The 18,305-nt window shown below is 40.6% G+C and overlaps 1 protein-coding gene, 1 long non-coding RNA gene and 1 pseudogene across 2 annotated transcripts in view; 1 reads left to right on the forward strand and 2 right to left on the reverse strand.

Annotated features, from left to right (window-relative positions):
* Positions 1 to 6,025, forward strand: part of ERICH2 (glutamate rich 2) — a 27,825-nt gene extending 21,800 nt beyond the window's left edge. The window contains exons 10-12 of the mRNA XM_044768730.2: positions 329 to 386; positions 4,942 to 5,013; positions 5,887 to 6,025. Coding sequence (XP_044624665.2) covers positions 329 to 386; positions 4,942 to 5,013; positions 5,887 to 6,008 — 252 coding nt within the window. The 3' untranslated portion in view covers positions 6,009 to 6,025. The remainder of the gene's footprint in view (positions 1 to 328; positions 387 to 4,941; positions 5,014 to 5,886) is intronic.
* Positions 3,723 to 18,305, reverse strand: LOC139045120 (uncharacterized). Its single transcript, XR_011502862.1, has 3 exons — positions 17,933 to 18,305; positions 5,747 to 6,050; positions 3,723 to 4,119 (listed from the first exon to the last, which is right to left on the reverse strand). It is a non-coding gene; the product is annotated as an uncharacterized lncRNA (long non-coding RNA).
* Positions 9,959 to 13,582, reverse strand: LOC139045194 (large ribosomal subunit protein eL31-like; annotated as a pseudogene).

Raw genomic sequence — 18,305 nt, forward strand, 5'->3', positions numbered from 1 at the left:
TCTGAACCAAAGGGGCATTAAGGTGATTAGTGTCTTCACTGTCTCTACCAGTTGAACCAAGCTATGTATTCTCAAATTGTTCAGTACTACATATATAGTGTGGCTGCAGCAAAGCAGACGTATCATACTTATTCTGTGTTGCCTTGCCATGAGAAATCCTTAAATATTCTTAATTAATTGATTGATTACACACTCACTCCTGGAAAAACATGTAAATGTTAAAAGCAAAATAGTTGATCATGAACGAAATATTTTCTAGGGAGTTTATAATTGACATTTAAATTCCCTCTGAAACTACTTATCTGAAGAATTTCTTAATGTTTTCCAGTTCCTGAGAGCAGAAATGAGCCAAGACTACCATTTGGCAAAAAAATTATGTCAGATGAGTAAGTACAAACTACTTTTCCGTTTTCCAATCTTCTCTTTAATTCTACATACATTCCATAATATGTAAGATGGTTTGATTATCGCAAGTCTAGTGAATGCCCTGATAGTATCTCAATGATTCCTTGATAGTAAATCAGGTTGATTGGTATAAGGACTAATTTAGACTTCTGGAATGACTTTGAGTGGGATAAACTAACAGAGACTAATCACCACCACTGGAAAATAAGGCAAAATCCTTACCTTCATAATAATGGATTAGTAACTTTATGCCTTTACTTCCAAAGAAGTGTCAGGTAGCGCAGCAAACCTTACTTGATATGCAGTTATTCCCCAAATAGTTAAGTGCCTACATGTGCCAGGCACTGTTCTAGGCATTGGAAATACAGCAGTCAACAAGACAGATAACAACTCCATATTTGTATCTAGTGTCAGACAGATGATAAACTCATATGTAACTATGGTGTCATAAATAAGTGCTGTGGCGAAGAATAAAGTAGGGAGGAAGGACTAGAAAGTCCTGGGAGGAGGCAAAGTAGTTTTCGATAGGATGGTGCAGGAAGGCTTCACTGATAGACTTGAAGGAGTTGAGGAAATCAGTCATGTGGATATCTGAAGAAGTGTGTTCCAGGCAGGACTAACAGCAAATGTGCTGAGACGTGAGTGCGCCTGACGAGGAGCAGCAAGGAGGACAGTGTAACTGGAGCAGAATGAGCAAGGGGAAGTGTGTAGATGAGATCAGAGAGGTTACGGGCTGGGGCTTGTGCAGGTGGCAGGGCACCTTTTCACAATTTAAGGCCCTTGGCTTTTTCTCTGAGTGAGCTGGGAAGCCACTGGACACTTTTGAGCAGAGGAATAATATGATCTGCTTTGATTTTCTTCTTATCTTTGGTTATTAGTGGTTTGACTTGATGTTCAAACTAGTTGTGATTTTCTTTGTATTTATACAAAGGGAGGTTTGGCAGGTTTGCTGAGTTTCTTAAATCTGTGAGTTGATGTTTTCATCAACTTTGAAAACTTCTTAACCATTTCCTTTCAAATATCACTTCTGCCCTATTCTCTCTTCTCTTCCTGGGTCTCCAATTAGACATAAATTAGACTTATTTTCATGGTGTCCCACATGTATCTTATACTCATCTCTGTTTTTTCCATTTCTTTTTATTTCTCTCCTGTTTGGATATTTTCTATCAACCTGTTTTTGAGTTAACTTATCTTCTGTTGTGTACAATTTGTAGATAAAACTATCCAGTGAGTTCTTAATTTCAAAGATTGTATTTTCCAATTTCAGAAAGTCCATTTAATGATTTTGAAAGATTCCAGCTCTCTGTTGAAATCCACAGTCTTTTCAACTGTTTTGCCTGTGTTTTTCTCTAAGACGTTACTCATAGTTATTTTAAAAGAGAAAATGGCAACTTTACAATGAAACTTTATTGATAATAGGACTCAAAATACTAACTAGTGTTAGACTTAAGTTAGCAGTCCTTGGCGTAAATGCTGTGGGGACTGTGAGGGTCTGCTCCTTGCCGCGTACAGAGTCTCTACCGTGGATACAGTAGTTCTTAAATCATTGGCTGGTTTTTAAAATGGGTTCCTTGAATGCTTTAAAACTACCTATTTTATATCCAAGGTAAATACTTTGCCTTGTTTAATCCTTTCAAGCACTTTTCACCTTTAAAGCCATCAAATAAAATATTTTGATCGAAATTATTTTTGGTGGCACACAAACATAGAATTTCCAATCAGAAGAAATCCTTAGAGAGAACCATGTCCAGTTCTCTATTTTTGTAAATAATGAAACTGAAGCCGAGAGGTTAAGCAGCTTGCTCAGCCCCACCCAGGGAGATAGTGACACAACCAGAGCTGGAACCCAAGCCTCCTTCTCCCACTCCACCTTTCTCTCTGTGGGGCCAGGGTAGAAGTGATTCTGTAGCTCTAGCTCCCTATTCTCTGAGTTTCTTGTGGAGCCTAATTGTGGGAAAACTTATATATAAATTCCCCATTCATCAATCATTTTGGAAAGCCTCTGGCTGAAGCTTACGCAGTATATGTACTGATATCACCACATCTCTTAGTCACTTTTGGCTGTTAGCCGTGCAGTATACTTATTGACCTAACTCAAACCAGTAAACACACATTAAGTGCCAGGTCAAGGGGGATGAAAAAGTTCGAACTGGTCTATCTTAATGTGGTTATATCTGTCTGAAAACTCAGTCCCTTCCTTCCTTCCAACAAATTCATACTGAGCACCAGCTATGTACCAGATGTTATGCTGGGGCTCCAGCTCTGTGCCAGGCACTCTCCTAGAGGTGCAACAGTGCACAAGACCAGTGTTGTGTCTACCCTAGAACAGCCCCCAGTCTGAGAGACTTAGAGCCCCACCAGCAGCAGAACCCCTCTGTTCCCCACCTCAGCCCTTCAGCCAGAAGAGAGCAACCACTGAATGCTTAGGAAGGAAGAAGCCTGTCTCTAGGCCCAGAACCATTCCAGGAAAACAGATATTAATGAACATTTATTCAGCACTCACCGTGCACCGAGAACTAGACTAACTACTTTACTTACATTATCTCATTGATTCATCAGAACACCCTGATGTGGTCGATAGTGTTATTACAGTAAAGGGAACTGAGGTGCAGAGACAGTAAATACTTTCCCCAGATGACCCAGCTAGACAGTGGCAGAACCAGGATTTACATCTGACCAGCTTTTCTCAGGGGCCACACTGGGCCCTGCGTATGGGCCCAGGTTGGGAAACAACCCCGAGGATACCAACTGCATGTGCTAAAAGCTTCTCTTACCTTTTTGAAAACCCTACTAGCCTGTCAAAGAGTAAGAATTTTTTATTCATCACCTAGAATGGATATTGCTGGCCTAAGTCTCAAAACAGATACCGTACCCCGACTCTGAAAATTGACAATTGCCAGCAGTTTTTGTTAAACCGTGAGAGTAGCTGTTCCCATACTCCAATCTCATGGGATAATCCTAATTCCAACATGAAATTTTCTAAACTGTGTTCCACGGAGTAGTAGTTCAAGATTTCTTAATATGTTTTCCACCAAAAAAGGTTCCATGGAAATAATAAATTGGGAAAACCACTTTCTCTTCTCTATAAGATTCATAATAATTGTGAGCATATTAATGGTTCTGTAAAAAGTCCTGCAATTGCTCCTTACTGTAAGCTTTACCTAATTAACTTAATTTAACCTAGTTTCCCAAATGTGTATTAACGTCTTAAGAAACTAGTATCTCAAGGAGCAATTGGAAAAACCCTGCTCTAGAAAGACACTTAGCCTCAAAGAAAGATTTAGATTGCTAATGATAAGCATATTTTAGTCCAAGTTAAAATGTATAGAAAGTTATTTTTATTAGAAACCTTAAAAGCTGTATAAATACCTATAAGATCCTTGAAAGCAGCTTTTGAGCCAGGTGCAGTCATGCTAACCCAGATTGATGGTAAATTGTTATATTAGTAGATTAGGAAATAAAGACACTGGTTTGGTGTGTCAGGATGAAAGACATATGGGGTGAGGTCCTGTGAACCAACAGGGCCGAGTTGAACCATCCACAAGTTCTCTCTCTCATGCTTAGCCAGGTGAATAGCACACTTGATGTTTCAGTGCCCCCTAGGGGCCATCAGGATATTGCACAGGCATCACAATCTTAAATGGATGGTGCAGGATTATGAATACTCCTCAAGGCAGGTAGGAAGAAGACAGAGAGAAATCTGTAGAGTGAGATCTGAAAGAATAAATAAAATAGTTTAAAAAACTCTGAAGCAAAAGGTGTAAATCTTTCTGGCCTCTAGAACAATGGTAACATCCCAACAAGCCTAAAAAAAAAAATCTATTGGTATGGCCCAAAGGAAAGATGACATATTCACATAAAGGGTGAGCAAAAAGGAATAAATAGTGCTAAAAATAGTGGGTCTGCTGAAGACGGCAGGACACTGTTAAGCAGGTGATGACTGGATGTGAACTAAGGTAAAAGTTTCCTGATGATGAGAAAGAGGAAGCATCAGTTTTCTCTATTTCAAGGATGAGTTTTTAAAAATGACATCTCTACTATAGAAGAGCTTGCATGAAACAAAAACAAAAACAAAACAGCTCCGTTCCTTTGCGTTCGGATGAGGCCTTTAGTAAAAGATGCCATGTAGACATTGGGTGGGTGAGATGAGATGAGGGGTTAGTAGACCTCTAGGCACACAGTCTTCTCATTACTGAAGTCTCTGTATTTTCAAGATTTGTACCTTGTTTGGGGAATAATTATAATCAAGAAACACTTTGGCTACAGGCCTCTTAAGGCAGCCTCATAGTGATGGAGATTGCATTCTTTGGACAGGAAGTAGAAAATAGAAAGAGGATTATCTCTTTTACAAAGCACCTGAGATAAGTAGAGCCTCTTCTGTATTTACACTTAGATACACCAGTGGTATAATTGTTGGTGTTTATCGCTTTCTGCATTTTCACTTACTCTGATTGACAGTTTCAATCTCATTCTGAAGAGCCTGTTTACTAAAACACTTTGAACATTAATAACACACATCCTGTTGTCCATTTTCAGTTCTAATCTATGAGCCAGAAAATCCTGAGGCCAAGGAGTTTTTCTCACTTATTGAAGAAATGTTGCTGATGGGTAAATCTAAAAATTGAAGTTCCTTCTTTCTCATAGAGCTATGAGCAGTCACTATTTAAAAACTCGTTATCCCAGCAGATTGGTGAAGTACATCCTCCGGAAGTGGTTAAGAAAAGGCATAAATAAACATAGATAAGGATAACAGATTGGTGGCTGCTAGAGGGGACCGGGGTGGAGGGAGGGCAAAAGGAGTAAATGGGTATATCCATATAATGACAGATAAAAACTAGACTTATCGATGGTAAATACAATGCAGTCTATACAGAAACTGAAATATAATGTACACCTGAAATTTACACAATGTTATAAGCCAATGTGACCTCAATAAAATAATTTTAAAAAAAAGAAAAGAAAAGTCCGAATGGTTGTCTTGGATGGTTTAATAAAACCAGCTTGTCCTCTGGACGGTCCAGATGACTCCCTTTCCTCTGTGGAGTGGAACTGCCCAAGCAGAGCAGGCTCCCTGGGCAGCAGGCAATCAGGCACCGACAGAGTCTTCACAGGGAAGACAATATGCTAATTGCCCCATGTATTAAAGGGATTATCCCACAACTCCAAAGAAAGCCAGTATTCTCTAAATTACCCTAAGTCTTACTCACTCTTATTCTATTTAAGTAAGAATTATGTTCACAATGGTTATAGACCTGTGTCTTAAATTTATTTTAAATCCCCAAACATCTTTCTGCCCGTAAGAATATATTCTTCTTTGTATTACTATTTTGACTCTACTTACAGTTAGCAAAGTTCAGCTCAGTTCTCACGTTCCAAAAATGTCTATTTCTTGGTGGAGGGAGAAACAAGGAGAACTATGATTTTTCAAAGAGAGGAAATATTAAGAAACATTTTAAACAATTCTCTTCCTTTCTGTGGTAGAGAAAACTCAGACTCTTGAGGAAGATGATGAAGATAGTGAAGAAGACAGTAGCGGTGAGAGTGAAGGGGAGAGCAGTGAGGATCTGAGTGAAGAAAGCTCCGACGAGTGTGAAGACGAGTGACGAAAGCGGCCACTGTGGTTTAATCTTCATGTATTTTCATTTCTGTATATGATGGAAACATAAAGAAGGGAGCTGCATTTTAGTCTAATTGTTCTTTATTTGGTACAGAGTTCTTTTAATTTATCTGTATTCGTTTGAGTTCCTTCTTAATATTTAGGTCTTAGTTCAATATGAGTTACTCAGAGAGGAAAATAGTAATTAAAAACACTTACATAGTACTAACTGTGTGGCAGGTACTGTTCTACACACATTAATTTACTTAATCCAACAGACCCATGGGCTAAGTACCAGTAGTATTCCCATTTGACAGATGAGAAGACTGAGGCACAGAGAAGGTGAGTAGTTTGCCCAGCATCATATACCTATTGATTGGTAGAGCCTGGATTTGTTAGTGGATATTATGGCTCCAGAATCCATACTCTTAGACCCTCCCTTGACTACCGCTTCAGGCACTTTAACGTCATCGGTTTTGTGTTCTTTATAGCGTGTATCAGTACCCGAAATTCTTATTTATGTGTTCTTTTCATCTTCTCCCTTTCTGTCAGAAAATGTAACCTCCATGAAGCAGGACTTTATCTTTTTTTTTGGGAGGAAGATTAGCCTGAACTAACATCTGCTGCCAATCCTCCTCTTTTTGCTGAGGAAAATTGTCCCTAAGCTAACATCTGCGTCCATCTTCCTCTACCAAGACGCCTCCCACAGCATGGCTTGATAAGCAGTGAGTAGGTCCATGCCTGGGATCTGAACTGGCGAACCCCAGGCTGCTGAAGTGGAGTGCACAAACTTAACCACTACACTACCCGGCTGACCCCAGGACTTTATCTTTTTCACCATTCTGTCCCTAGAAATGGACAAGTGCCTCACAAGTAACAGGATATATATACTAGTGAATGAGTGAATGTAGTGAAAGTTAATGAAAATGTTTATGTTCTTTTTTTGTTTTTGTTTTTGTTTTGAGGAAGATTAGCCCTGAGCTAACTACTGCCAATCCTCCTCTTTTTGCTGAGGAAGACTGGCCCTGAGCTAACATCCATGCCCATCTTCCTCTACTTTATACATGGGACGCCTACCACAGCACGGCTTTTGCCAAGCAGTGCCATGTCTGCACCTGGGATACAAACCAGTGAACCCCGGGCCGTCGAGAAGTGGAACGTGCGAACTTAACTGCTGAGCCACCAGGCCAGCCCCATGTTTTTTAATTTATTTACTTTTGTGTGTGTGTGAGAGGAAGATTGGCCCTGAACTAACATCTGAGCCCATCTTCCTCTTTTTACTTGAGGAAGATTGTTGCTGACCTAACATCTGTGCCAATCTTCCTCTATTTTATGTGGGACACTGCCCCAGCATGGCCCAATGAGTGGCGCCATGTCCGCACCCAGGACCCGAACTGGCAAAACCCTGGACTGCCGAAGGAGAGCGTGCGAACTCAACCATCCAGCCACGGGGCCGGACCCAGGGATAGGGATTTTTAATTTTTATTCTTATATGAGTGCAGTATCATGTCATACCCAAAAATGCTTGCAACATAGTTTGTTCTTTGGGCATTTTGTAGCCTGCTAATGTTCAGAGGAAGAAATTCTGCACCATTTCATAGGAGTGACTGAAATCCTCTAGTTACATAAATAGTCAGATGGCATGGGAGGGCTGGCTGACTCAGACCTCAGGAATGGCTTGTTCTTTTCATTTGAGGGTTTGTTATTCCTCCCCACCACAGGAAAACCACCATGTTTCAATCTGATGACACTTACCTGATTATGGAGCTCCCCTTCCCATAAGAAGTCCATAAAATAACCTAAAACTGATATTGCAGACTAAATAAGTTACACTGGTAAGATTTTTGTTCTCTTTTAAAGGAACAGGAAAGTTCTGAGGACAAAGCTCTCTGAATAAATAGCCATGGTCTCATAGGCTATGTTGTACCTAAATCTAAGAATTTGCAGGGTTTGCTCATGCAGGATGATCAGTCCCCTTCTATCTATATTCTTCATACTAATTGCACTCCTTAGTCAATGACACTTAGAGTGTTGGCATAAGCTAACATAGGCATGTGTGTCTGTAGTAGTAATAGCTAAGAAATAATCTGCAAAGTATTTTTATATCACTTAACCCACTGGCTTCTCACACTAGTGCCAAGAGCATGCTTATCCCTGTCAGTTACGTGAATGGAATTTGGGATGCTTAGGGATATCCAAGGGTTGAAGTTAACTGGAGTATTAGAATTTAGATGAGGAAATTTAGACTTAGAGATGCTAGGTTATGTCCCAGTATGAGATCTAGTGAATCTTGAACTCAACATTCCATTGCTTCACACGTAGCTAAACTCTAGAAACCGTGTGATGAATCAGCAAGCAAGTTGTGTCTATGTAAAGTGTTCAGTTCCAGACGTGTGCCTTCTTCAAAACTTTATAACACGTTACACTTGTGTGAAAGAACCCAAATATCCAACAACATGGGAATGTGTGAGAATGTTTACTCAATGGATTTAAGATGGGAACGCACTGAAATAGTTTCATTTATTTATTCAATAAATACTGAAATATTTCCTGAAGGCCTACTAGGTATACTATGGGGAACAAAACCCAGTCCCTATTCTTAAACAGCACTGTTGCAGTTGAAATACAGGCTAATAAACACCACCATTGAGGAAGTCCAGGGTGCTACGGGAGCACACAGCAGGGGCACCTCACCCAGGCCAGGCATCCAGGGAAAGCCTTGAGAGGGAAGGGAAGTCTAAGTTGAGAAGGTAGAACGAATAAGAAATAGCTACAAGAAGAGGATGTGCCGAAGAACGTTCTATCAGTAAATACATTCTAAGTCCAGCAAGTAAGTAGGTAAGGTTGGATTCAAAATGAAAATGAACCAGTTAGAGACGAGATGGATGAAGCTACCATGATAAAAGGGCTCGGTAATGGAGGATCTCATAAGCCACGTTAACGTTGGAACTTGGTCCTTAAAGTAGTGGGAAGCCATTGGAGGATTTTAAGGAAAATAATGATTGTATTTCAGAAAGAGCATTCTAGTAGCCAGGTAGAAAAATGTCTCAAACTACAGGTCATGATCCTTTGGTCAGTTATGAAATCATTGTAGTGAGTCACTAATAGCTGGGGTTTTTTAAAATTAAATACATAGAATAGAAAATAGCAAATTGCAAATGAGTATTGGAATTATGGTTTTGTGGAACTTTTGGTTCAAGAGTGTGTATGTGTCCTAGATCTTGATGTGAAACGTATTTCTTCCTATGGATCTCAATTTAAAAAATATATATCTGAAAGTGTAGAGGACAGACTAGAGTGGAATACAAAACTCCACTGTTACATAGTTAATTCTAGCAGTTCAGAATTGTAGCCTGAAAAGAGGTAATAGCAGGGAGACATAATGGAAGGGAGGAGCTATTTGAGAGGTAGAAAGAACGGACAGGAATTGGTGATGAGTTAAATGTCGGGGAGAGGTAGAGGTCAAGGATGACTTCCAATTAGATAACTGAGTGTTTGGTGGTGCCCTCCTCCAAAAAAGGAACACAGAAAGAAAAGCGGATTTGCTGGAGAAGATGGCAGTTCACTTATACAAGTTGAGCATGGGAAATATTAGTTTTCTATGACTGCTGTTACAAGTTAGAACAAACTTAGTGGCTTAAAACAACACACATTTACTATCTTACAGTTCTGGAGGTCAGAAATCCAAAATGAGTCTCACTCGGCCCAAATCAAGGTGTCAGCGAGGCTGCATCCTTTCTGGAGGCTCTCGGAGAGAGTCTGTTTCCTTGCCTTTTCCAGCTTCTAGAGCCCGCCTGCATTTGTTGGCTGGTGGCTCCATTCCTCCATCTTAAAAACCAGCAATGTCTGACTCAGACCTCCTCACATTGCCATCTCTCAAGTTCTCTCTCCCCTGTTTGTGATTTTTGTTAAATTAACACTTAAGTGGAACTTTGGATGGTCAGATGGTGAGCCATGGTTCAACAAAGACCACCAAGGAAAGTAAAATGGAGAAGTTTATTACTCACAGGTCCTGGAGGAGGTACAATGCCCGCCTTGGAGGGCCCACATGGGGAGGTCAAGGTGCAGGCAGAGTGTGTGGCAGGACCTGGGATACATGTCTTTGTTCGAGTCCATGAGTGATTGCTTTGGGGTTCCCAGGCTGAGGCCAGATTAGTCAAACCAAAAAGAGCAGAGTTTGGTAAATTCCATGGGGGTCTTATCCCAGGAGCACACAAGGGGAAGGAACTGGGAAGCAAGAGGGACTATTTATCATCAGGGGCATTAGGGAAGTCACATCAGGAACTTACTTGGGACTCTGTGGGCTCTTATCTCTGGTGCATGGGCTTTTGTCTAGGGCATTCACTTGAGGGAGAGGCTAGTGTCAGTTCAAGGCCCCTGTAGGCTGCTTAGCCACACAAAATGGATGCCAAGGCAGCAACATTATGGAATAGTTTAGCTAAACTCTCAACACCCTGCCTCCCTCTTCCACCTTTCAAGGCACTTGTAATTGACTTTGGGCCCATCTGGATAATCCAGTATCATTTTCCCTATCTTAAACTCAGCTCATTAACAACCTTAATTCCATCTGCAACCTTAATTACCCTTTGCAATGTAACCTAATATATTTATGGGTTCTGGGGATTAAGACATAGACATCTTTGGGAGTAGGGGGACGCATTCTGCCTACCACAGGAAGGATTAGGTAAGTGTTAATGTTTTTGGAACTCATGGTATGGAGCTTCATGGATATGAAGAGACACTTTGGCTGGAGATACATACCTTAATTAGGAGTTATCAGTTTAGACTCAATTAGATAACACATAACAGAGATATCTCTTTGATTAGAGATAATCAAAGATAAGCAGTGATGGCCCACAGAAAAAGTGTAGTCTGAACAGAAGAGGATTGAACATAGAATTATCTTAAATAATACATTTAAGAACATTTAAGTGGTAGTCCAAGAAAGAAAAAGGCACAAACAAGACTGAGAAGAACAGCCAAGAGGAAAATCAGGAAAGCAAATACAGTGGATACCGTTGGTTGCCTACTCAGCGTTTATCCCTCCCTGGTTCTTTGCTAAGAGAGCCCTGATTCTGATCAAATATTCACTCCCCACGCATAGCCATGGGACTCAGGAAAGACACCCACAGCCAATCAGTACATGGCATTTCTCTGGTGATTGTTATTTTTCCAAATGAGGACATGTGACCTACATTGGCCCAATCAGACCAAGGATTTTATTTCATGATTGGGAGGAGAGGTTCCTCCATTCCTCTGGTTAAGAACCAGGAAGCATGCTGCTCTGCTTACTGCTGGCAGCCATTTTATGATCATGAGAGGAACTAATCTTAGGATGAAGCTGATGCTGTGGATGGTAGAGCAAAAAGAGCCTAGGTTCTTGGTGATATTCAGCCATGGAATCAACTGCTCTGGAAGCCAGCCAGCCCTCTGTTTGAGCTTAGTGTTATTGTGAGAGAAACTTTCTTATTGTGCAAACTGGTTTGGATTGAGATTTCTTTTACCTGCTGCCAAAAGTGTCCCGATATTGAATACATTGCAGAAACTCAGAAAACAGTTGGTAGGTAGGTCTGGAAAAATCTGCTTTATCATAAGTTATAGAGAGGACAAGAAGATAAGAACTTAAAAGAGTGATTGGATAGCAACAAAGAGGCAGTTGGTGGCATTAGGGAGAGGAGAATCTGTTGAGTGTAGTAGGGGAGAGCCATATTCCAGTGAGTTTGAATGCACTGGAGGTAAGGAAAAGGAGAACAAGGAGTTTGAGTATGAAGTAAAGAAAAAAGATGAAGTATTGTTGAAAGACACAAGGCAAAAGGAGTATTATTTTAAAATTTTTTAAGATGAGCATATTTAGTAGGAAGGATGATAATTAGATGTGCTGATAGTGTATTTTGTGTTAGGCACTGCACTAAGCATTCCATATGTTAATGTTTTTCGTTTTCATAACATAATGGGGTAGACATTATTATCCCTGTTTACAAATGAAGAAACTGAGGCCTAGAGAGATTGAGTAACTTTCTAAAGATCCCATACCTGGGAATTGGCAGATTCAAATCTAGGTCTTTTTTTTTTTTGGTGGTTTTATAACTTTACTTGATAATCTATGGTCAGTTCTCATCCACACTGACTGTAGATTTTTTATGGTGACAGGTACATAAGTAACCAATGCTTGTCGGTGAGTCTTCATCCTCAGTACGTTTTCTTGATAAGCATACACGGATACTGTATGAGACATTCCTCATTCCTTTGGCCCAGGCAGCTTTGTTGAGCCTGGTGTCAATGCGCACATCCAGAGTTCCCATCTCCTTTATAGCAAATTTCTAAATCTCTGTGAGCACCCGAGGGGCACACTTCTTGAAGCCCACTCCATGGATGGCTTGTGAATGTTGATGGTGTGTTCTGTGGTCACTAGCTCATTGAAGGCAGAATGGCCCTTCTTCTTGCCACCCCTTGCAACAGCCATTCTACTGGGCCCAGGTTGGAAAGAAAGAGTGTGCAGTATCCCAAATCTAGGTCATTTTATTCTAATGCTCTGCCTTTCACCACGTCCTTTCTCCTCTAAGAGAACAGTAGAGAGAAACAGATTGAAGAAAGGGGGATAATTTGTGAAGTAAAGTCTATCTAATAACCTTACAAAATGTATATAACATAACCTTAGTGTGTGGTAGTTGGTTCCATTTGGACTGCTACCCCAGGAGTCCAAGTATGGAGTCAGTGTTGCCTCTCCTTTGTTCTCCAGTATTAGTCCTTAAAGTATAGTCTTCAGTTATCCCACATTTCCTTATATATTAAACAGTGTGATAACCTGCATTCTCTCTAATTGAGGTGTGTTTTTTCCCTTTAACTTTACCCTGGTTGACATGTAAGATCTATGTAACTTTGTTTTTTGGCTGAAATATTGATGTTGGACAAGGGGGGGCACATGAACAGAACTCATGATGCCAGATGTGAAGGAAAGCCTAGATCTCTTGGAAATGTTTAGCATTTCTGGGCAAGTGTCCTGTATCATGAGGTATTGAGAGTTCACAAGAGGCAGGTAAGATGAGGCCACCAAGGCCAGACTAAGGAGGGCAAAGGTCTCCCTGATTGGCCTTCCTAATAAACTCCCCAGCTGCCATGGGATATGAGTTGTAATGGGGTGAGGGAAGTGTACAGAGCTTGGAGAGGCTTGTGAAGTGACACACTGGGAGATGAAGTTGGCTTGCATAGCCTTATTCAAAATGTACCTTTGAACCAGGAGACAGCCTATAGCAGACATTGTGATTGATTTTCCTACATCCATTGTGACCTAGATGATAAGTGTAAGCTAATCTTGGTACTCCCATCCTCCTTGCTAATAGGTGTTTTTTGGGGTTTTGTTTGGTGAGGAAGATTGGCCTTGAGCTAACATCTCTTGCCAATCTTCCTCTTTTTGCTTGAGGAAGATTGTCGCTGAGCTAACATCTATACCAGTCTTCCTCTATTTTGTCTGTGGGAACGCTACCACAGCATGGCTTGATGAATGGTGTTTAGATCCATGCCCAGGATCTGAATCTGTGAATCCTGGGCTGCCGAAGTGTAGCCCACAAATTTAACCACTACTCCACCCGGCTGGCCTCTAGGTGGTGGTTTTTTTTTTTTTTAACAGCTCTATTGAGATATCATTGGCATATAAAAATCATATTTTTATATATATTTAAGACATGTAGCTTGATGATTTGATATACATTGTGAAATGGTCACCACAATCAAGTTGATTAACATATCCATCACCTCTACATAGTTACCAATGTGTGTGTGTGTGTGTGTGTGTGTGTGTGTGTGTGCATGTGTTGAGACTTAATTTAAGATGTATCCTCTTAACAAATTTCAAGTATATAGTAAGTAGTATTAACTATCACCATGCTGATTTCCAGAACTTATTCACCTTGCATATTTGAAACTTCGTACCCTCTGACCAATATCCCTTTGCTACTAGTTATTACCAGACATAGACAGAATCAGCCAATCTCAGCCAATAAAACATGAGCAGGAGTTAGATGTGGATGAGAAAGTGTGTAGCCCTCATGGCTACTCACAGCCATCTTAGAACCATGAGGAGGCCGTATGCTGAAGCCAGTGCTAAAGACAGCAGAGCAGAGAGAAAATAAGAGTCTGGTCTTTGTTGACGTTTTTTACTGACTCAACCAACTCTGGTTTAGTACCTATCCTATCTCTGAATATCCTATGTAATACAACAAATTTTCTTACTATTTAAGCCTGTTTCAGATTTCCTATTACTTGCAGCTGAGAAAGTCCTACCCAATGTATCTGCCACAGCATAGCAAGCATGATGATACCAATAATGTCCTCTAAGACTATAAGCCATATATACCTCACACTTAATAAAAAGGTTAACCATGGTTGTGTTTGGATGATGAGGTTATTTCATTTTTCTTTATTATAAAGTCATATACTTTCTTTAACAATGATATATTACTTTAAAGGAAAGGTTATGTATTTTTTAAAGAAGCAAACTTTGAGAGTTAAGGTAAAAGTGACCTGAGGTACAGGAAAGTTAACACTTAGAATGGAAGAAACAAAACACAGTATTTGTGGAGTGCCTGTGGTATGTGAGGCATTTTAGCAGGCCTTAGTTCCCTTTTTGGTGTGCTGGAAGCTTCTAATGAGGATGAATACTAATAAATAAATAGGTCATTATGTTCAGAAAGGAAATGTCATCTGAGACAGAAACTTGCTGATCTTCATGGAAGATTAACCAGTTAGTCCACTCACAAACTTGCCTACCCTTATGCCTAATTGGAAAATTTAAGTAGGGATAATTGCAATCCACCACCAATAACCCCTCAAAAGTCCCTGTTTTCTTAAAATTTATGTAGTTCCTATTGTTGCATAACTGTAAAAATATTTTTTTAATAGTTGATTAACTTTCATGAGCTCTTTTCCCTCTTTTTTAATACTTTGGCTTGCCTCCTCTTCTACTCTGGAACAAGGCTTTTGGTGTTTCATGCCATCAGGTCCCTAAGTACATTCATCTCTAATAAAAATTATTCTAAATGTGTTTTCATAAAAATGATTATTTGAAGGTGAGCATCCTGCAAAGATGGTAAATTTCACAGTTCCCTGTCTACCACTAGACGGTGTATTAGGAGGAAAATCTCCTCCTTATCATAATGGGTACCAAATCCAGCTTCTTCCTGTTGGCATCAGAACTCAAGCAAAGATGGCACAGAACACTTGAATCAGCAGATAACATCATCATCCTAAAGCTATCTTCTCTTAGTTTGCAATCCACCAATGAAGGAAACTATGAGGAAAAATATTAAAAACCGTATGTACTAAATGGAGTTGAAAGAGTCTGAAACTTGTCTCAAACTAAAACTTCCTAAAGTGAGATCTTTTATAACCTATTAGAGCAATGATTTGAATACTAGTGTAACTGGCTACTCCTTCATAGGCTAGTTGAGTTCTCCTAGGTGGCTCTTTTTGGGACTTATTTCTTCTTTATGTTTTCTCAACTCATCTGAATCCAGATGTAGAGAAGAAAGAAACTGATGCAAAATGACTGCCCACACTCATTCTGCAGTTGCCAGCTGCCTTCCAGATGACCACCTGAAGATTTTAGGAATACATTGTCTATTCAGCTGCACAAAATAAAAACCAGCAAAATATGCATTGAGTGGTTATAGTGTTCTGGGAACCATTCTGTTCTGGGAATAACTTGGTGTTTTTTTGTTTTTTGTTTTTTTTTAAAAAGATACCTGCCCTCGTGGAGCTTACATTTTAGTGGGAAGAAAAAAGCAATAAATAAGTAAAATATATAGTATGTCAAGTGGTAAAAAGTGTTATAGGAAAAAAAACAGGGAAAGGATGGGGAGTGCCATGGCAGGGAGAGAAGTGCAATTTTAAATAGAAGGATAAAGGAAAGTTTCACTGAGAAAATAACATTTGAACATTTGAACAAATGCCAGAACAAGAAGTAACAAATCCTACAGATACCTGGGGGAAGAGCTTTTTAAGCAGAGGAACAGTAATTGCAAAGTCTCTGAGGTGGGAGCAAGCCTAGAATGTTCAAGAAACAGGAGGCGAGTGTCACTGGAGTAAGAACAGAGTAAGAACTTCATCACAAAACAGGCTTCCTTTCACCCTTTTCAAGTAAGTCTAAATATTCCATCAGAAAATTTTCTCTAGGAATCAGAGGAGGGTGGGGTGGGGTGGAGTGGAATGAACAGTCCTGAGCTAGGGAAGAGAAAAGTTTTGCCAGTTCAAGTCTCCCCATGCTCCGAAGCTTGTCCGTACTTGTCCCTGGCTAAGAAGTTGAGACAGTGTGCCTATAGCCCCAGTGAGAAGGTATTATCATTTAATCTGCATATTTAGGGACTGCTTGAGATTTCAGATTGTGCAGATCTAAAGGATTCCTGACTCACCCAAAGGCAAAGAAGACAGGACTCCAGCCTTGCAACTGAAGGTAAGAGAGAAAGAACGGGGTCCAGGTGACTAACTGCTTTGGGAAATACCACGGCACTGATTTGCAGATGATACAAGTGAGAACCTCAGGTGTGAATAAATTCCATGAGCTCTTACATGTAATTCTTGACATGAAGGGGACTGAGCTAGAGCAGCAATGATGAATCCCTCTTAGGTTTCCAGTTTTCTCCCCTGAGGAGGATCAGGGAAGGAATCGGATTTGAAATAGAGGTTTAAGTTACCAGATTCTCCACAACTAAGAACCTTCTCTCAAACAGAAGTCCCAGGCACCTAAGTCTGAAAACAAGGGCTAACTACCTGTTATTTTAAATAGTTCAAGAGCTTTTACGCTGAAAAAATTGGACAAAAATATTACTATACCTAGTCTTCCATTCCATACTCTTTCACTCAAAGCCTCTCATGCAGGAAATCATCTTTCTTTCATCCCACTCTTTTTGGAAAGGACTGATTTAGACTTAGTTTTTGTGGAGAGAAGAATTTAAAACAGATACATCTTAAAAACTGTCAGAATTACAATTCAGATCTGTTATTTCCTTGGTCTCCAGTTTTGCGGTGAAACACTGCCTGATATCAAAGAGTTCCCATCCTAAGGCTCCCTTTGAGGAGCAGCTGTGTGGGAAAGAAACGGATACTCCGCATCCTCTTCTCTTTCACCAAAGGGACAGAGACTCTGGGTATTTCAGGCCACTTCTGGCAGCATCTTTCAGCATGAAAAAAAGGCCCTGCTTTGTGAAATATGGCACGGTATGAGTGCGAAGGGGCCCCTCCTTTCTTTTCAGAAATTGTAATCTATCGCCATCTGGTGGTCGTCCCTCTGTCACCGTGTTTGGAATAGCAAGAACTGGGCGTCTTAAGATCTGCACAAGACTTGCCCAAATACAAACCACTCTGTCCGCCTTGATTAATTTATTTAATATTAGAATATTTTCATTTTCTCAATATCAAGGGGAAAGGGACTATTTGACGATTATCTGAGGGACTCGGCTCTCTTTTTTTAAGAAGAAAACGTTGTAATTTCCGGAGTCCTCGCCAGCGTTCTGGCTGGAATTCTGCCTCCCTCGCCACCATTTTAACCCTTTCCTGTCTCCCAGGAGCGAGTGTGGTGTGGTCTGTTGGGGTAGAGCTGTCGATCTAGCTATTGTCTCCAAAGAAAGTCCAGAATTATTTGGGGAACTATCTTTAAAGTACGCAAACACACCGAACAGACACTAGCTCCGACTTAAGAAAAACCGAGCGTAAGGTTAACAACGCTTCCCACAGCCCTCGTCTCTGGAGACAGACGTTTAAACGGTGAGCAGTGCCATTTTTTTCTCTCTCTTTTTTGGTCATAAATTAGATACTTAAAATAGACTTTAAAGAGCCAGCTGAAATGAACCAACACTGTGGCTCTAAATTACTTTTCCTGGAGGCTAAAAATGCTAAATGCGTCAAAACAAAATAGATTGACGTTTCTTATTTACTCACCTTGACTTGGACCATATTTTTACGCATAAAAATCCCAGCAGCCTGTTTGGGTGACCCTTCTGCGCCTTACTCTCCTCCTACCTACTCCCTTTTTTCCTTCGCCGAAAGGCTCGCCTCCAGATCCGGTTGGAATATCTTTAAACCTCCCGGGGAAAGGACGTTGTAGGTGGAGGGTCGTGTTCCCAAGTCCCAGCCATCGTTGACCTAAAGGAAGGTTGTCCTTGGCGGGCAGGATCGAGTAGCCGGGGCTGCAGGCTCGCGAACCCCTGGAAAGAGAGTCCAGAGGGGTCGCGCTCGCCCACTCCTTCTGCCTCTGGGCGTCGTGTTCTCGTCTCTTCAAAGCACTAAACCTTAGATCAAATGCAAACGAAAC

This window comes from Equus asinus, chromosome 4, assembly GCF_041296235.1.
Source record: "Equus asinus isolate D_3611 breed Donkey chromosome 4, EquAss-T2T_v2, whole genome shotgun sequence".
Lineage (NCBI taxonomy): Eukaryota > Metazoa > Chordata > Mammalia > Perissodactyla > Equidae > Equus > Equus asinus.